The sequence below is a fragment of the Melospiza georgiana genome, chromosome 5 (assembly GCF_028018845.1).
Source record: "Melospiza georgiana isolate bMelGeo1 chromosome 5, bMelGeo1.pri, whole genome shotgun sequence".
NCBI lineage: Eukaryota > Metazoa > Chordata > Aves > Passeriformes > Passerellidae > Melospiza > Melospiza georgiana.
Genome location: NC_080434.1, coordinates 55,499,535 through 55,516,954, shown reverse-complemented (window position 1 = coordinate 55,516,954; position 17,420 = coordinate 55,499,535). Strand labels below are relative to the sequence as shown.

General features: G+C 36.4%; 1 protein-coding gene across 1 annotated transcript; it reads left to right on the top strand.

Annotated features, from left to right (window-relative positions):
• Positions 1-17: 17 nt before the first annotated feature.
• Positions 18-17,218, top strand: TRMT44 (tRNA methyltransferase 44 homolog). Its single transcript, XM_058024591.1, has 11 exons — positions 18-420; positions 2,613-2,730; positions 3,595-3,814; positions 4,950-5,018; positions 7,210-7,317; positions 8,706-8,777; positions 11,436-11,542; positions 12,181-12,364; positions 13,014-13,404; positions 14,221-14,337; positions 16,767-17,218. The coding sequence occupies exons 1-11, from the start codon at positions 18-20 to the stop codon at positions 16,997-16,999; spliced, it is 2,022 nt and encodes a 673-aa protein (XP_057880574.1). The 3' UTR covers positions 17,000-17,218.
• Positions 17,219-17,420: the final 202 nt, after the last annotated feature.

Genomic DNA, 17,420 nt, shown 5'->3' with positions numbered 1-17,420 from the left:
GCGGCGGCGGGCGGCGGATGGGGCCGGTGGGGACGGCGGCCGTGCGGGACCCCGGCGGCGCCGCGCTGCCCCGCGGCTTCTGGGCGGCCGTGCGCGTGTGGCTGGAGAAGCCGCAGGTGGCCAACAGGAGACTGAGCGGCGCCGCTGTCCAGGCGGAGGGGACGGTGCCGCTCGGCGAGGGCGGGGAGATATCGCCCTCCATCGTCACTGCGGGGGCAAGCGGGGGCGACGGCGGGCAGGAGGGGCGAACGGCGGGGGCCGCGGAGCTGGGCCGGCTCTGGAGGGAGGTGCGGGGCCAGCTGGCGCTGCCGCCGCCCCTCGTGGCCTGGGGCGGGCCCGGCGAGCTCCGCGCCGTGCTGAGGACGCTGCTGCCCCGGGGCCGCCCCGCCGCGCCCCCGGCCCGGGAGCTGGCGGTGCACGGTGAGCGGGGCGGCGCTGGGGGCTGTGAGGGGCTGGGGCTGTCGCGGACCTGTCCCCTCAGAGATTGTCTCGCACATGAGAGAAACGCCCACTTTTCCCCCTGATTGTGGGAACGATGGTGGACTTTTGTCCCTGTCGTGTACCTAGGGTTTATTTTTTACCTGTCGTTGTTGCGCCAGGAAGCATTAAAATTTCAGCGTTGAAATACAAATTCGAGAGTCCAGGGAGCTGTGGCGCTCAGGAGCTGCTGCCCACGCTCATAGTGCAGGCCTAATGACAGCTTTGCCAGGAGTGACGAGAGTGTTGGGAAATGCGGAATTTCTGAACAGAGCAGGCTGCTGGGACAGCTGCCTGGCCAAGCAGAAGTGTCTGTATCGACTTTCTTCATGTTTAGTATTGCTTAATGTGAAGGATGCATACTTTATGATTGGCTTTTCACAAATATTAAAATGAATGTTATATGTGTTATGTTAGAAAATTATGCTGTATTAATTTTTTAGTAATGTGTTAAATAGAGTTATAACATAATGTTAAAATAGAAATTGTTATGTAAGATGATACTTTTCTTTGAAGAAAGGACTCGCAGCGAAATAGCAGCCACAAGACACCTGAATCTTTCAGAGAAAGAGAATTTATTGCTCTTTTATCAGAAGAAATTAACTTCTTCCTGCTTTTCTCGAGCATGAAGATGCTGTTAAGATTTAGAGGAAAAAGTTGATGCTGACCAGACAAAATCCTTTGTTTGAATAGAATTTATGCATCATGTATGATGTGTATAAATATGTAACAAATTATTGTTTTTAAGGGTTAATCCTCTGTTAACGGGGGTCCTTTTTCGGGCTTAGGTTGCCCAGAAAAAGGTACCCAGATGTCCGTAACCGTTTGTTTCTGTTGTCTCATATTGTCCTAATCCAGATTATCCAAATTATTATTACTCTAAATATACTGCTATTTTTATAACCATTTTATTACTATTAAACTTTTAAAAATTTAAAAACAAGTCATTAGTGTTTTTCACATTAAGAAAAAATCTCGATTTGTTGGTTTTTGTTGGGTTTTTTTTTAATGTTTTTGTATGTGTGAGGTTTTTTTGTTTGTTTGGTTTTGTTTTGCTTTGTGGTGATTTTTCTCTGTATGATGGTAAAATGCCCCAATAAATCCTGCTAATATAAACAAACTTGCATAGGGTAGAACTTGACACCGTTTTTAGATAAATTTTGGAAAGCTGTTGTATGGATTAAATTCTAGTAGTAGTGTTTTGGAAAGAATCCGAAGTCCAGAAAGAAAAAGAAGTCCAGCTCAACTTACAAGTCAAAAAGACTGATAGTCATTTATGGGGCACACTTGGGATGTTCTTGAGGCCTTTGATTCTTACCTGATGCCTTCAAAAAATAGGTGCCTTTAAAAAAAATATTATATGTTGCAGTTTTGATTTAATTTTTCTTTTGATGCTAAGGGAAGATGCTCCTGAGGTGCACCTATAGAGCATAGAGAAAGCCTAGGAGATTGTTAAATGTTTTTTTATATTTTTAATGTTTTAAAATTATTTTTAATTAAAATATTTTAGAAGTGGTATTGCTGAGGATGAGATGAGATAGCAAGACTTAACATTTACTCTATTGCTAATTAATTTTTTCTTGTCTAACTCAGAAAATTTTGGAGTCTATTGAAAATTGATTATGTAGCCAGTGTAGCATTTTTACTTGCAAGAAGATTTGTTTTGATGTAATTAAAAAGATTTTCAAAACTGAGAACTTAGGAAGTTAGTCTGAAAAAGTCACCCTGGGTAAATAATAGCTAAAAAGATTTTTTTTAATTTTTAGAGGAAGTAATACTGCTTATACACCTGCTTCCCAGGACTCTGGACTTGCTGTGGGATATTAATATACTAGAAAAATCTTATTGTTTAGTTTTTACTTTATTAAAATAGATGTGATGAAAATGAATGCTCCTGGTCAGCCCTTGATATTTTGGGAGCATCATGCCATAGAATGCTAAATTTGGAGAATTCAAATCATCCAGTAGTTTCAGAAGTCAGGAACACCAAGAAACAGATCTATTCCTGGCATTGTGCTCCTTTCTCTCTTGTTTTAGATCTTGCCTCAGTGGTTTGCAGGCAGAAGTTCATTTTGGTGCTAACCAGGGTGGGCTGCACCATGGAATAATAAACCCTTATTTGCATATCTTTTCAGATGTTTACAATGGAACTGTGACCTTTCTGCCTTTGGAGGAAAACAGTGAAGGAAAATACCTCATTAAAAAGTCCAATATTTATCAAATTCAACTTAAACACATAAAAGATGAGGAATGGTAAGTGTGGGGTGAGGAGAGGAAGCAAATAATAAGTTATTGCAAGAGTCACACAATGGTTTAGTATTGCTATGTAGGCAATTTAGATTTTATAATTTTCTGCTTGATTAGTAAATTACAGTAGTGGTGTGATGTGAGTGCACAGTGTTCTCTAAAAAGAAACATCTACAATACCCAGAATGATGTAAAACAAACTTGTTTCACCTTTGAATGTAAAGATTGACTGTACCTTTGTGTGATTTAGAAAAAAATATGCCTCTTGTGATCACGAGGATGTAACAGTGCCTGTAGCAGTGAGAAAGGGTCTGTGGGTGTCAGTAAGGGGAGGGTCAAACCACAGTTGCTGTAAATGCCTGAGCTTTAGTCATTGAAATGTGGACCAGTCAGTTTGGTCCTGAGCATCCAGGGATGCTCTAATAAAATCTGAATAATGTTAGTGATTATGAAAATAATGAGTTGTGACATTGGGTATATTTTTCTCTTAATTTTGCCTGTTATTTTTCAGGAATTTGAGAAGTTGACTTTCATTGTGTAGTGTTTGGCTGTCTTGTGAGGTCAGGTTGCTCATCATCTGTGAGTCCTCATTTATTGTGTTAAATGCAGGCTGGACTCTTATGTACTGTCTTTGAATTGGGAGCTAACAAAATTCAGAGGAAACTGTTCCATTATTCAGTAATTTCATTGGTTTATTATTTGTCTACATATTTACTTATTCTCCAGTCTAGTTTTATATCCCTGATCTGCTGATTTTCTCAACTTCATCCCATCAACTTCAACTTCAAGGACAGTTTTCTCTGTCCTTGAGATAGCTGAAATAATGAAATGCTGTATTTAAACTAAGTTGTTTGTTTGTTTGTTTTTAAGGTCTGTATCTGTTGTAGCTCCATTTCCAGAAGATTGGTTTTCAGATGGAATTGTGTACCCCAAACTAGCATGGCTTGGAAATGAACTTTTGTCCAAACTGGCTAAATGGTCTGTGGAGCAAAAACCCAGTGAGTTTAAAAGTACACTCTCACTCATTTCAGTAGCAAAATACAGCAAGGTTTATCAGGACCTCAAAGAAAAGTACAAAGAGATGGTAAAGGTAAGTTTAAGCAGTAAATGCAGTGATGTTGTCCTTATTTTTTTTTCTTTGTGTAATGAAGCTTCTTATTTCAATATTTTTTTAATTAAAGAAGCAATTGAATTATAATGTATGTTTTCTGGTTTTGTGTTTTAGGGGTTTTTTTGGCATATATAGAGAATACAACGGTTCAGTACTTGCACAAACTTAATTGGAAAAGCAGGATTTAGAGCCAAATTCACAATAAATATTTGGATATTTTGGATGTATCACTTGTGATAAAAAGGAAGAAGTAGGTCAGTGGAATAAATAGAAATCCACATTTTAAAAGGCATAAATAAAACACCTCCTTCCCCAAAACCTTTGGATACTATCTTAATATGTGTTTGAATTAGAGGAGCAGTGTTGTAATTTTTTTTTTCTTATCCTGGAGATCCTGAAGAGCAACAGAGTGCTGTATGAAGTAATGTCTGTATTCTTGCAAACTTGGCTCTAGCTGCAAACAAAAAAATTGGTCAATGCTTTTGTAAAACATACAGTGAAAATGCTGAAATGTTTTACTGTTAATATTTCTGTACTAACAGAAAGAAACAAAGCAGAGGAGAATTAGAGTTTTGGGTAAGGCAACAATTCAGTCTTGAGTTCTGTAGTAGAATTGCTGCTGTTGAGCATTTTAGTTATTGTTTCAATTCTTTGTTTACAAAGTAACACTTAGGAATAATACTTCAACTTTCTATCTTCCTACTTCAGATTTTGATTCTTCATGTTCTGTTGTGCCAGGATAATTCCAGGTCTTTTCCTTGTGAAAAGAAATTTAAGATTTTTTTCTGTGAGAAAGTTAAGCAAAAGATACATGGTCTGTTACAGAACACATGCAGCTGTTTACTTGTGACCTGCACATGAGGAGCCAAAATATTTATAGAAACTTTATTGTTTGGTTGAATCAAACAGTCTTTGTATTCTCTGGGTATATTTTAATGAGGTTAAAGTCCAAAATCTGTTCAGAAAGTCCTGAAGTTCTGTCCAGAAGTCCAGAAACATAGTGAAGTGAATAAATATCCAAATTGCTGTGTCTCAACATTTTTAAGGTTATTTCAGATGATGCAGAAAATAAATTTTTATCTATTTTTTCATTCTATTTTTTTTTTTCCTGAAGGTGTGGCCTGAAGTGACAGACCCTGAGAAATTTGTCTATGAAGATGTTGCCATTGCCACTTACTTACTGGTAGGGAACTGCTTTACCTAATAATATGCTGTAAGGTTATATTTCATGATAATAGAACCTCTCTAAAGAAGATCATTTTAGAGGTAAACAAAAACTTCTTGGTAAATATGAAGATTTGCAGTCTTCTCTCACAGGAAATTTGTCATCTACATACACAAGATTTATTTCTTTCTAAGTGAAAAAGCCAAAAGCACTATTGTAGAAGTGATAAATTGGATCAATTGGAGATTAGGATTGATTGTTTTATAAATTTTTCTGTTACTTGTTCATTTTATATTATGAACAAATAAATACGTAGTGTTTTTTACTGCAATGCCTTTTCTCTATAAAATTTCAGCTCAAATCCCATCTCCAAGTGTAATAAGGTCAACTGCAGATGCTAGAAGTGCAGATAAATGCTTGGTGTAATTTTCTCAAGCATCTATCTGCTTGAGATTCTATGAAAATTTTGCCACCTGCAATTCTTAGAAACATCAGGTTTTTAAAAGGCAGGCATGTATTTTTGTTTTCCATCCAGGGTATGGTAAGAGCATGTCTATATTTGAGCTATACTTGTAGCATCTTACCTAAATCAGTATTTCTGAGTAAGTTAGCTCATTTATAGTACTCATTGAGGACTATTTAATTTTGTTAATTAGGTGTTTAACATTCAACCTTAGATACTGGCTTGTGGAAAGAGCTATATAATAGACTCATCTTTGCCATTTTTACCACCATTTTAATATTCAGTGTTGAAAATTAGGAGTTTAGTTGTAGCCACAAGAAAATTCTAGAGTGATAGCATTTTTATACATGTAATTTTTTTTTACAGTGGTTTACAGTGGTTGTGTTTTGGCTAATGTAGCAGTAGTTTTCAGAGAGTTAATAAAGTCATTCAATATGCAGCTTATGTAAATGAGAACTTAAAGTATGGTATTAATTACCTAACCTGCTGCAAAATGTTCAGGTATTATTTGATGGTATATGAAAGTCATTGTTAAGAAGTACATTACACAGGTGATTTTCTAAGGAAAAGTAGGTCCAGTGTAAAGTTTTTATGGGTTAGTGGCATCTGCATCATTTTATTTTCCAATCATATTGACATCACTCACTATGCAGGAGCATGGCCAAGGGCATGGCTGTTGTGTTGTGAAAACCTCTGCAGGAATTGGGGCACAGGTAGGATCTGTGAAGGAGGTAATTAGGGATTTCTGCATACTGCCTAGAGTGCCACAGTGCAATGATTGGTAAATCTAAAACCATAATCCATGAGATTAGCAGACTGTGTTTATCTTGAGCTTTTTTCCTTCTAGCAAAACTGACTATGTTACAAATACTTATTTTCATAGTTAAGTACTCCTCAAGATTTTTGGTAGTCATAGTGAAAAATCAGAGTGCAGAGTTACAAATGTGTGATCTCTAACTTCTTATTGAAGAAAAAAGAGTTGGAGAATGGCGAAGGTTAATCCATATTCTGCAGAAAAACAGGCACTTATTAATTATGGACTATATATCTGTGTAAAAGTACCTACTTATGTACAGATCAGGGACTAGAATTTCTTAAATGCTTTGGGGTCCCTTAGCTGGTGTAGAATTTGGGGCAGTTACCTTGCTAGGTAACACTGTTGCTTTGTTCAGTAAAAGGGAGGTTACATGTACCAGTATATCACTAAGTGATTACAAAGAATATTTTGGGGCTTATTTTCAGCTCTGCCATCAATACTTTCTGTAATACAATGAATATAAATGCATCTGTGGTGTTCTTGCAGAGACACTGATGAAGTTTACTTGATACTTCCCTTGCTTTCCACTGTTCTGCTCTTGCATCCATTGTTTCAGCAATTTATTTTACATTTATGTTCATTCTAGCCCAGAGTTGTAAAGCCCTGAATAATTTCAACTCCTGATTACTCAAAACAGAGTGGAGGATGTGCTTAGCATTTAGAAAATTATTGATATTATGCAAAATAATTCTTGTTTCACTCTATAAACAGTGGGTTTCTGTTTTGGTGGGGTTTTTTTGTTTTGTTTTGGTGTTTTTTTAGGTTTTCCTTTTTTTTCTCTAAATTTATTTTACCTGTGAGTGCAGTGAACATTTTCTGTCAAATCTGCATTTCCAGGTTTCCTTTTTCATCTCAAATAACGTTTGATAAGGTTTCTTATAGGGAAACGTGAGAGCAGAAGCCTAATATGTTTTGTTTACTCTTCTTAGATTCTTTGGGAAGAAGAGAGAAAAGAAAAAGGGTTGACCAAGAAGCAGTCATTTGTAGATCTTGGATGTGGAAATGGTTTGCTGGTTCATATTCTAAACAACGAAGGGGTAAATAGAATGATTTTAAAAATAATTATTAAAAACTAGTGTCAGTATTCTTGTTATGCTTTCCTTTTATTTGGCATGCAAATAGCCAAAATAAATTAATTCATGTTGCTAAAACTGGATTTTGTCACTCTAGTTACTAACAGAAAATCCTACCAGAGGATTAAATCATTCATTTATTTATCTTAGTTAGTGTATTTAATTTAAATTGAGGGCTATTTTTTCTCAGGTAAGAAACTAAAAGGAAAAAGAAAATGTAATGGAGTACTTTAGTTATGCAGAAAGGAATGTGAAATTTCAACATACCTCTCACAAGATGTGTTCATGAACTTATTTTTATCCAAACTGAATTCTACTTGCGATGTCACAAAATGTTTTTCTATATCTTTGAAAGCAGTCCTGAGATTTCTTAATTAAAAATGCCTAACAGCATACTGTACTTTTTGGAGTAAAAATGTAGCAACAGCATAATTCAGTTTGTTGAGGCACGGTTTCTGAAATAGCAATGAAAAAACAGTGAAACTAAACAAAACCCATTGAAGGTGGGTCTGTCTGTTTCAGAAAATTGCATTTTCCACTTTTGGGCAACATGGGGAAATTTATAGAGGAAATGAATATCTCTTATTAGATAAAGAGACATCAGTGGGGGAGTAGGGAAATGTTCCAAGTTCTCCTAGCACAAAGTTTCTATTCTTGTGTGGCCAGAAAACTTTTGTGTAACATAAGCTGCTGTTTTCCATGCGGATTTTTCAATCAGTCAGTCATTCCTTCAGTGCTGACAAACATTGACTGTCCAAAAAATCATGTATGAGAGTTTTATGAGACTTTTTTTAGTAATTGATTTTTCTTAGTTCTCCACGAGATTCTTGGATTTCAAATACTACACATTCTTCATTTCTTGTTTTAGTTTCCAGTCTATTTTCTCTTCCCTTTAAATCAGACAGGGGAAAAAACTGTTTGGGTTTCAGTAGCTGAAAGGTGGTTCTCCACTAGGGACTGCTTAGAGTAGCATTTTTCTTTGAGCTCTGTGGATGCTGCAGTATTCAACTTGTGAAAGGCTTTGATATTTTAAAAACAAACAAACCAAAAATCAACACCTCTTTTTTTACATTTGTAGAGATAGAGATTTTCAAGAACAGTCTCAGTAGGTGTGCCCAGGTAAAATTTTGAACCAGATATATTCTTAAGGTTTCCTAGTTATTCCCTTCATATTTCAAAGGGAAGAAAGGGAATAAAAGTATTCAGATGAAATGGCAAAGCTGGCTTTTGTTATGTGTCTAAATTTTAACATGAATGAAATGTTTGAAGTTACTATGTACATTTACTAAACCTATTTGAAATTTCTGAAAAAAGTAGTACTTAAATTGAGTATTTTTGTTCAAATATTTCAGCATCCAGGAAGAGGAATTGATGTGAGGAGAAGAAAAATATGGGACATGTATGGACCAGGGACGCATTTAGAGGTATTATGCAAATGTATGTCAGTCTTACTGATCTGTACATTTATTCATTTGTTCATTGTTTCAGGATGTATTGATGCAAGTGTAAGGAAGCATATTGGTTTCACACAGTTGTCTAAAGGGACCCATGGGTTTGTTATGCTGCTACCCATATCCCTTGGAGGTGGAGTAAGTTGTAAAGGGAGAAAAGTATGAGAAAAATATTGTGTTGTACCCTTGCATCTTTGCAACTTGCTTGTTTCTCAGCCAAGAACCACTGGCATGATTTCTTACTGCATGTACAGACATGCACACCATGAAACAAGCTTTCTGTTTACCAGATGATCAGTATTAAGCAGCTTTGTTTGCACCACTAGTTCATAAAAGATAATAAAGCCACTCAAAATTTGGGATAATTGGTTGAAAGGGATTCTCACCTTCTAGTACTATGTTCTGATTTGGGGGAAAAATTGTTGTTGAACCTCAAAGGAGGCAACATAAATAATTGCAATAAAAGCCTTCAAAAATGAACAAAATGTGTCTGCAAAAGGGATTATATTTCAAGTTTCATGTTATCATTTTTATGAACAATTTGAACGCAGGAACGTTCACTTTGATTCCAAGCATTATTAATATGATACTCATTAAAGTGTGGTGCCAATGAGCAGTTGCCCTTGAGAGGTGAGGTGTTCCTGGTTTTTGTTCTGCAGGTCTAAAATTTCTTGCTCTGTTCTGTCAAAATTGCCATCTCCCAATATAGTAAAATAATTTTCCATCTGTAGTTATTCTCTAGTAGTGTTATTTAAAGTTCATTCAATGTATTATGAATTGTTCATTCAACAATGAGGATGCTAGCTCATTAAATTAGGAAAGAACCTCAGTTTTCACAGATGGGAGGTCACAGATTTCAGTGTTGTGTAGCCTTCTCTTTGCCACCCTGCTATTTTGGGTACAAGTTGCCAAAACTGCCATATTCCTTTACTGCAGTCTGCAAGCAGATCTTCCTGAAAAGCTTCAACAGGCAACCCAGACCATCAATCTGGGGTGCTCCATCATTCCTGTTGTACTCTACTAAGTAACATCTGATCATGATGAACAGCATTGTCTCTTTGTGTTACATGTTCCTATTTCTGCCTAGAAAGAAAGAAACTATAAAATATATGCTGAAGAAAGTGATGATTGATGCTGGAAGGAGATAGACCAGGAACAGGAAGGGTGAAAGGATTTTGCAAGGCTCATGTAGCCACAGGAGCCACAGAAGGAAAAAGCACCTGCCCACGGCCTGTTGTTACCCCTGAAGCTAATTTTGTTTTGATCTTTACTTACAGCAGAGTTGCAGGGTAGATGTTGCCACCTGTGTGGTTCAGTACAGTTCTAACAACCTAAATGGATGTAACAGGTGGCACTCTGTGCTTCCAAACTGCTGTCAGACACGGTGAATACTAATGTGATTAGGAGTGGCTGTCAGAATGGGCAGTGGGGCACTGATAATCCATGCTATGCCTAAATTGAATGATCAAAACTGAAATGTAAAGTATGAGCATTGTGTTTAATCAACCTTAAGAAAACACTTACCAAAGCCTTGGTAATTTAACATCCAGTAATCTGCCAAAAAAAACTTGTTACATTCATTATCTAGAAATGTTTTTACATATCTAAAAATGAGCTTTAGTATTTAAAGAGAACAATTTTAAGTGAACAATCACCATATTGGTCCTTAAGAGGGATTTAGAAAGTAACCAAGATAGTCTGAAATTACCTAATTAGTGGTTTTGTTTTATTTTATTCTTTACATGTGAAATTCACATTTACGTGTGAATTCTAAGCTCTTAAAACATATCTTTTCTATATAAAGAGAACTTTTAGAGAGAACTTTATAAAGAGAACTTAAAGAGAACATATCTTTTCTATATTCTAGAACTTTGCCTAAAGGACTGTGGAAATTCAAATCTAAAACTTTTTCAAATTTGCCCAATAATTATTTTAATGTTCATGCATATTTTTAGGAAAGAGTGGCTACTTTCATGGTGTCAACATCTTCCAGTACTTTCTCTTCTGAACTTAGTTCAAAGTGAGAAAATGTATTTGTGAGGCATAAACATTATAGCCAGTGTAGAGCATTTGAATTTAGCCTGTATGAAGAATTCATCCTCTTGGTTTCTTTTGTTTGTTATTGTTTTATTATATGTGAATGATAGCATGTGAAGAGTGGTGTTCTGTATACTAGGATTTGATTTGGGCAGCATCTGTGAAGGAGGAGAAAATAACAATGAAGCTGTGTTTTAATTAATTGCTGTGTGAGTCCTACAGGCTGCAAGACGGCAAATTAAGTGTCTCTCTGAAAAACTGAGTTCAGGCATACAAGTGATAGAAAGAGATTGGCAAGCAATCATAATTTAGTGTATGATATTTTGTTTATATATATTTAAATACCAGATATCTTAATTAGAGTTGCTATTCTACTGTTTTGCTGACCCATGTTTTGTGGGTGTTTTTTGCTTAATTGCTTCTCTGTAGCTATAAAAAATTGCTAACTGAGGAAAACATTGTTGGTGTCTGTGGTGCTCACTCACCTTGTATTTGTCAGCTGGTATTACTTGATATTATTGCTTAGTGCTTTAAATAAAATGCTTTAAAGAAACCTGTAAGAGGATTCACTTGCTGTGTTGTTCTGTTTTTTAGGAAGCTACAATCATTCCAGGTGACAGTCATCTCTTTCCAGACACTGACTGGGTCATAGGAAACCATTCAGATGAATTAACACCGTGGATACCTGTAATTGCAGCTAGGTATTTTTGCAGAGGGAGGGGAGTGGGATGGAAGGAATTAAAAAAACAAACAGGCAGAAAAAACCCAAACATTCCCCACCCATAATTACATATGTAGGCTTGATAAAAACTGTCAGCTTTGGTTCCACACCAGTTGTTCTTTTAAGACTGGCTGCTTTTGATGCAAGTTGATTATTTTTACAAAGTGTTTCTGTGGAGAAGTGCAGATGCAGTATTTACTTTCTCATAGAATTCAGTGCAGTATTTTGCTTTTGAAATTCAAAAATCAAAACTGTTTTTTATTCCTCCTATGTGAAAGTGTTGATTGTTTTTTGTTGTGTTTTTTTTTTTCTTGTAAATACAAGCTAATGGTTCTGCCTTCCCTCGTGCTGTTGTGCTCTTTACGACCAGCAAAAGTAATTTAGTTTTACTTCTGCAAACTAAGTTGGCAAAGTAGGTTGCTGCATGAAATACTTTGTGAAATGGTATTTGTGACTAAATTAATCTTTTGATTGAAAAAGGAAGTTATAAATATTACTGCATGAAGCTCTGTATTTAATAAAAATTCCATTGTTGCTTTCACTTGATAGGTTGTTTGTTAAATTTTTTGTGTTTTCTGAAGTAACTTACTCTTCAGCAGTTTGTTATCTTTCTTGTAGGTCTTCCTATTCATGTTGTTACTTCGTGCTGCCATGCTGCTTCTTTGATTTCCATGGAAAATACAGCCGAAGACAATGCAAGAAAACTCAGTACAGAGAATATCTTGATTTTGTTGCCCAAGTGGGATTTGTATGTGGCTTTCATGTGGAAGAAGATTGCCTTAGAATTCCATCAACAAAAAGGGTAATTTTGGCCTCTGTCTTTTTTCTTAAATCTGCTCTATTTGAAGCGTATGGATGTTTGTTCATTGTTATTGTTGTAAGATAAGACTATAGTCAGCTTCATTACTTGATACAATATGCTCTAAAAAGAGATTAAAAATACTCATTGTTTTCTTGGGAATTACACTCTTAATGTTAAAGGTACAGTCCCTATAAAAAAGAAAAAAACAACAGGAAAAAATGAAATGTTTCATGATTTTCTCTTATGTCACTCTATATGATGGAAAACTTAAAACCTAATTTTTTGCCTTAATTTTTCTAGCTGCCTGTCCTACTTTTTTGTACTTATTACTGTTTTTCTTGTCCAGTGAAATTTAAAGTGAAATGTTCTGAGTGGGAAGAGGTGTCCAGCTCTAAATAATCTGAGGGTCAGGAACAATATTTTTGCTGTGTGATTTTATAGCATGATGGATTATGATTTGTTTACTGGATTTCTTCTGGGACACCAATATTCAAAGACTGGAATTAAAAACCCCTCAGGTGTTACTGAGCATTGAGTTGGTATTGGATTTTATTTTAGTAGTGAGAAGCTTGCATAAACATGTGGAGTTCGTGGGGCTGGGTGTAAGTACAGGACTCTGCTAGTGATTTACTTGTTTCTGCCAAAACAGGTCAGTTTTGTAGGGAAAAGCAGGACCTACCCAGCTGCAGAGCGTGCTCTGGTTGACGAGCAGATAACACAGTTTATTAACAGTCGTCGGACCTGTGCTGCGGCCATGTGTGACAGAAGGCTTGGATTCAACCATGAGCATCACTCTGGTGGTCTGTGCAAAGAAGCAGGCTCAGAACCTCCTGAAGATGAGACTGAGACAGCTGGTACAATTTGGATGCCTGGATTTCAACCCAGAGGAAAAGTAGAACAAGTCAGAAATTGTGCTTCCCTCCCTCGGGACTTTGTAGATGAAGTGGTTCTCAATGTGGCAAACTTGCTGTTAAATGCAGCCCCCCAGAAATCATGTTCTGATAAACAGGGTGGAAATATGAATACTTGGAATCAAGGAGGTGAGGTTATCTTTCCTTTACACTATCTTTAGATGGCAGAACATGTCTTTTCCAGCAAGTTTACAAGTTTTTGAATAGATTTTTAGGAAACACTGGGAACAATACAGTAGCAATCAAAGGTGCTTTTTTCCCACTATGTTTTATTGCATGTAGAAGAATATTTTGAGATTGGTTTGAGTTTTTTTCCTGGTTTACCCTTAAATACTATTATAGAATCGATTTTTATTAAACCAAACCCAGCTAAACCCACAACTCTACCCTATTTAGGGACAGTATTATGGTTTAGAATATTAACATAATAATTTGCTATACTTCTGTAAGAGTTTGTAAGAAGTCATTAGGTTACAACACGATTAGGAATTTTTTGTTTAGTTTTAGGAACAAAAAGAATGTTAAGCTGCTGTTAATTGTATAAGCAGTCAGTTATCTGACTACTACCATCTTTCCATTTTCTTCTATCTGTTTTTATAATTTACTCACTGTAGTATGTCATATGTTACTGACTGGGTCTTCTAACTACATGCTTATAAACACTTCTTATTGCAATGAGGGTTACATGCTACTGTAAAAAAAGCAGAGCAAATAAAAAGTGTGTCTTACTGTGGAAATTCTGACCTGAGTCCTGTAAAATGAAAGCTGCTGTTTTACAATATGCATGTAAAATATATTCCTTACATCATATTGTGAGAAAAAAGTTGCTGCAGTCCTGGTAGATAATTCTGACACTCTGCTCATAATCATTACCTTATATAGAAGTTGAATTGTATTAAGGTTTTATAGAGAAGTTTTTAATAATTCTACCACTTTTTATTGCAGAAAGCCTTTCCTTGAGAGAAGTGGCAGAACACTTGGACAAAGAGGTTTTAAAAAAACTGAAAAGTGAATATGGAGGCCTGCAGACACTACTCAAGAACAATCATCAAGTATTTGAAGGTAAAGGAGTTTTGAGTTTTGGTTATTTTTCTCCTTAATTATTTATTTTATCTCCTCTATATGCAGTTAAACTTAACTGAAAAATTACTATGGTGGTGGTTTTTTTAACTGCTTTTTGTATCTTCGCAAAAAACTGCATATTCTTTATGTGCCCATTGCTCCAAGATATTGTTAGTAAAGCTCTTATGAATTGAGATTGGTAAGGCATCTATCAGCAAAGTGTTCTGCACTGACTGTATCTGAAAAGACAAGCCTTTAGTTTAGGTGGCTGATTTGATGCTATTCTTTGACCTTTTATTCTTGTTTCTTCCTATGAAATATTGATGGTTTTGAGGCTGTCAAATACAGAGCAATATTACTAAAGCATTTAGCTGAGGCTTAGTCTGACCACACCAAGCCTCAAAGTGTAAATGCTGACATGAAGCAAAATTAGCCTCCCTAAGAACCTGTAATTGTGAGGCTTGATGTGTTTATAAAGCTCCTGTTTGTGTAGTTTGTGGTAGCATGGCAGAAAGAGCTCAGTAGCAAGTCTCCATGGCTGGCTGAGTTTGTTTATAGCAGTTTTTTGGGTTTGGCTTTTTTTTCCCCTGTTGTAATGTGTGGTGACAGTGTGCTTTGTGTCATTTGTGCTTTGGGGCTTTTTTGTGAGTGTGAAGTTTTGCAAAACTAAAATGTAGCTTTGCAGTAATATGAGATGTTCAAGGTTTTATCAGTATTAAAGCTGCTTCAAATTTCAAAATGTGTTGTGTCCTAAGAGTTCCATGTCTCCTGTAAAATACTGATGAAGTAATCCATGGAAAGTAATCCTGAGTATGCAACCTGTTTGTTGCCAGTGGTCAGCTTAAGCAAGTTTAGCATCCACTAAATATTTGTGTACACTTGGCTGATAGAATCCTCCTGAGTTACCATCCATTAAAGAGTTGGTCACATGGAGTTTTTTGTATGTCTGAATTTGGTTTCCTATCATTAGGAATAGCTGAAATAGGTTTTGCAATGTGTTACATTGTAAATGGAATGAGCATCTTAAATTGCCTTGGAGGCTGTGTGCACATTACATATGAAGAAAAGACTGGGATTAAGTCAGACCATCTCAGTAATTTATGTCACAGGGCCTGGGGAGAGACCACTTGATTGCTCCCTTAGTAGCATGTCACCATAACAAGAAACTTCTGGTGGTCTCCAAGGACATTGCTCCTGCCCAGGAGGACAGAGAAGAACATAGCTACAGCTCTTTTGTCATCTTTACTGATTTTTTTTTTCTTTTAAAACATGGAAGTGGATGGATGTACACACACACCAAACAGAAAGTGGGTCTTAGAATAATTGATCAGTGGCAGTTTCTTTAGATCAGGTATCTTGTCCAATACAAGACTGATTTTCTAGGAAAAAATTATGTTTGATAATAAATACCTGTTAATTTTTCTTCCTCTTTTGTGAGGAAGCTCAGCTGAAATTGCTTCTTGATTGGCTTAGTATGAGTTCAGATCTGTCTGTGTATCACAAGGAAACCTGGAGACATTAATTCATCCAGGGCAGACTGGGTGATATTCAACTTCCACTGGACTTGTTACTTTTTGAATAGCAATGATCAGAATGCAGAATGGTATTGGTTAACTATCCCAAGCTACAAGTGTCTGAGAGAGAAGGTGTGATTGAAGCAGTATATGAAAGTAGAACATGGCAACTTAAAAGTGGCAGATTCTTCCCTCTTCATTTTTACTGTTGTTTGTCATCTGTCGTTTTCTTCCTGTCTGGCTAACTTCCTTTCATCTGTTTTGTTTACTCATTTAAGGAGTTGACAGAGATTCACAAGTGTGTATGTGTGCAGTTCATGGTCCTAACACAGCAAATGAATTTAAAAAACCCAAAGTGCTGAATCCTTATTAACCAGTGATAACTGAGTGCTGGTTCACGTGAAGGATTAGACTTGTCATCTCCTTGGTGCAGTGTGTTTTTGGGTCAGTGAACTGTGAAAGTAGCAGAAGACACTTGCTGGTAATCACATTTTAGATGTGGAATCATAAAGTTTAAAACATGGGAAGAATTACAGTTCTTGAAGTTAAAACTTCTTTTGTTAGAACTTGCAATCTAAGTTCAGATGCTTTTACTCTCAATGATCCCAAATGCTATATTTAAAATGAGCTAAAAAATGTCTACAAAGATGATGCAAAGGTGCCTCAAACTATTCAGCATTGCAGTGAAACATCTCTCAGGGAAATCAATCAAGTCTTCTTTTTACTGTGTCTGCATTGTCTTTGTAGTGATTTGTTGTTACTTTTCTGTTTGTGTGCAAATGGCTCATCTGGTTTTGCCTGAGTGATCCATTTGTAGAATGTTTTTTATTCACAGAATGTCACTACAATTTTTTCCAGTATAATTACTATGGATGTCTATTAACAGCTGGATTTTTGTTTGTTTTTAAATCTTAGTTCTGAATGGGAGAGTTCATATTCGTGACTGGAGGAAAGAGAAACCACCAAGTAAAACTAAACCTGAAGTGAAGCGGCGCCTTTCAGCTGAAGCATTTAAAACACGCCTCTGTTGGTTCTTCATTCATCATCCTGATGGTTGTTCTTTACCTTCTGAAGCTTGCCCATATGCCCATGGGACTGAGGAGCTAAGGCAGTCTCAGATGATGAAGAAGAAAAAACATATACAGTAATAAAATGTTGCAACTTGTGTTTAGATTTATGTACATAAGAGAATCTATGATTGACTTTGGGACTGCCTAGTGTGTGAACATCTGTACAATATATAGGGATTTTCCTCATTTCTGTGCATCTTATTTTGGAGTTGGTTTACAAGTTCTCCTGTATTTCTAATTCTTTATTTTTTTTATTAACAGCTAATAGGTATAGTAAAATACATATATATTTTTGGATATACAGCTTGTCTAGCTTGCATTTATATAAGTAGAAAAGTTTAAAAACTTAATTTCCTGGGAAACTCCTCATGGTCCCTAATCAGATCAAAAGTACATGATGCAGCATTTTCAAGCCCTGAAAATTAGCCTGTTTTGTTCCACATTTTCAAAGAGTCTTAGAGAAACTTCTCTGTCCAGAGTGCCACTCTGGCAGCCACAC

Bases quoted from the DNA above. Each gene is read 5' to 3' on its own strand.
- TRMT44 (XM_058024591.1), top strand. From the start codon at position 18: ATGGGGCCGGTGGGGACGGCGGCCGTGCGGGACCCCGGCGGCGCCGCG. The intron at 8,778-11,435 runs GTATTATGCAAA...TCTGTTTTTTAG, and splicing joins GACCAGGGACGCATTTAGAG to GAAGCTACAATCATTCCAGG. The intron at 11,543-12,180 runs GTATTTTTGCAG...TCTTTCTTGTAG, and splicing joins ATACCTGTAATTGCAGCTAG to GTCTTCCTATTCATGTTGTT.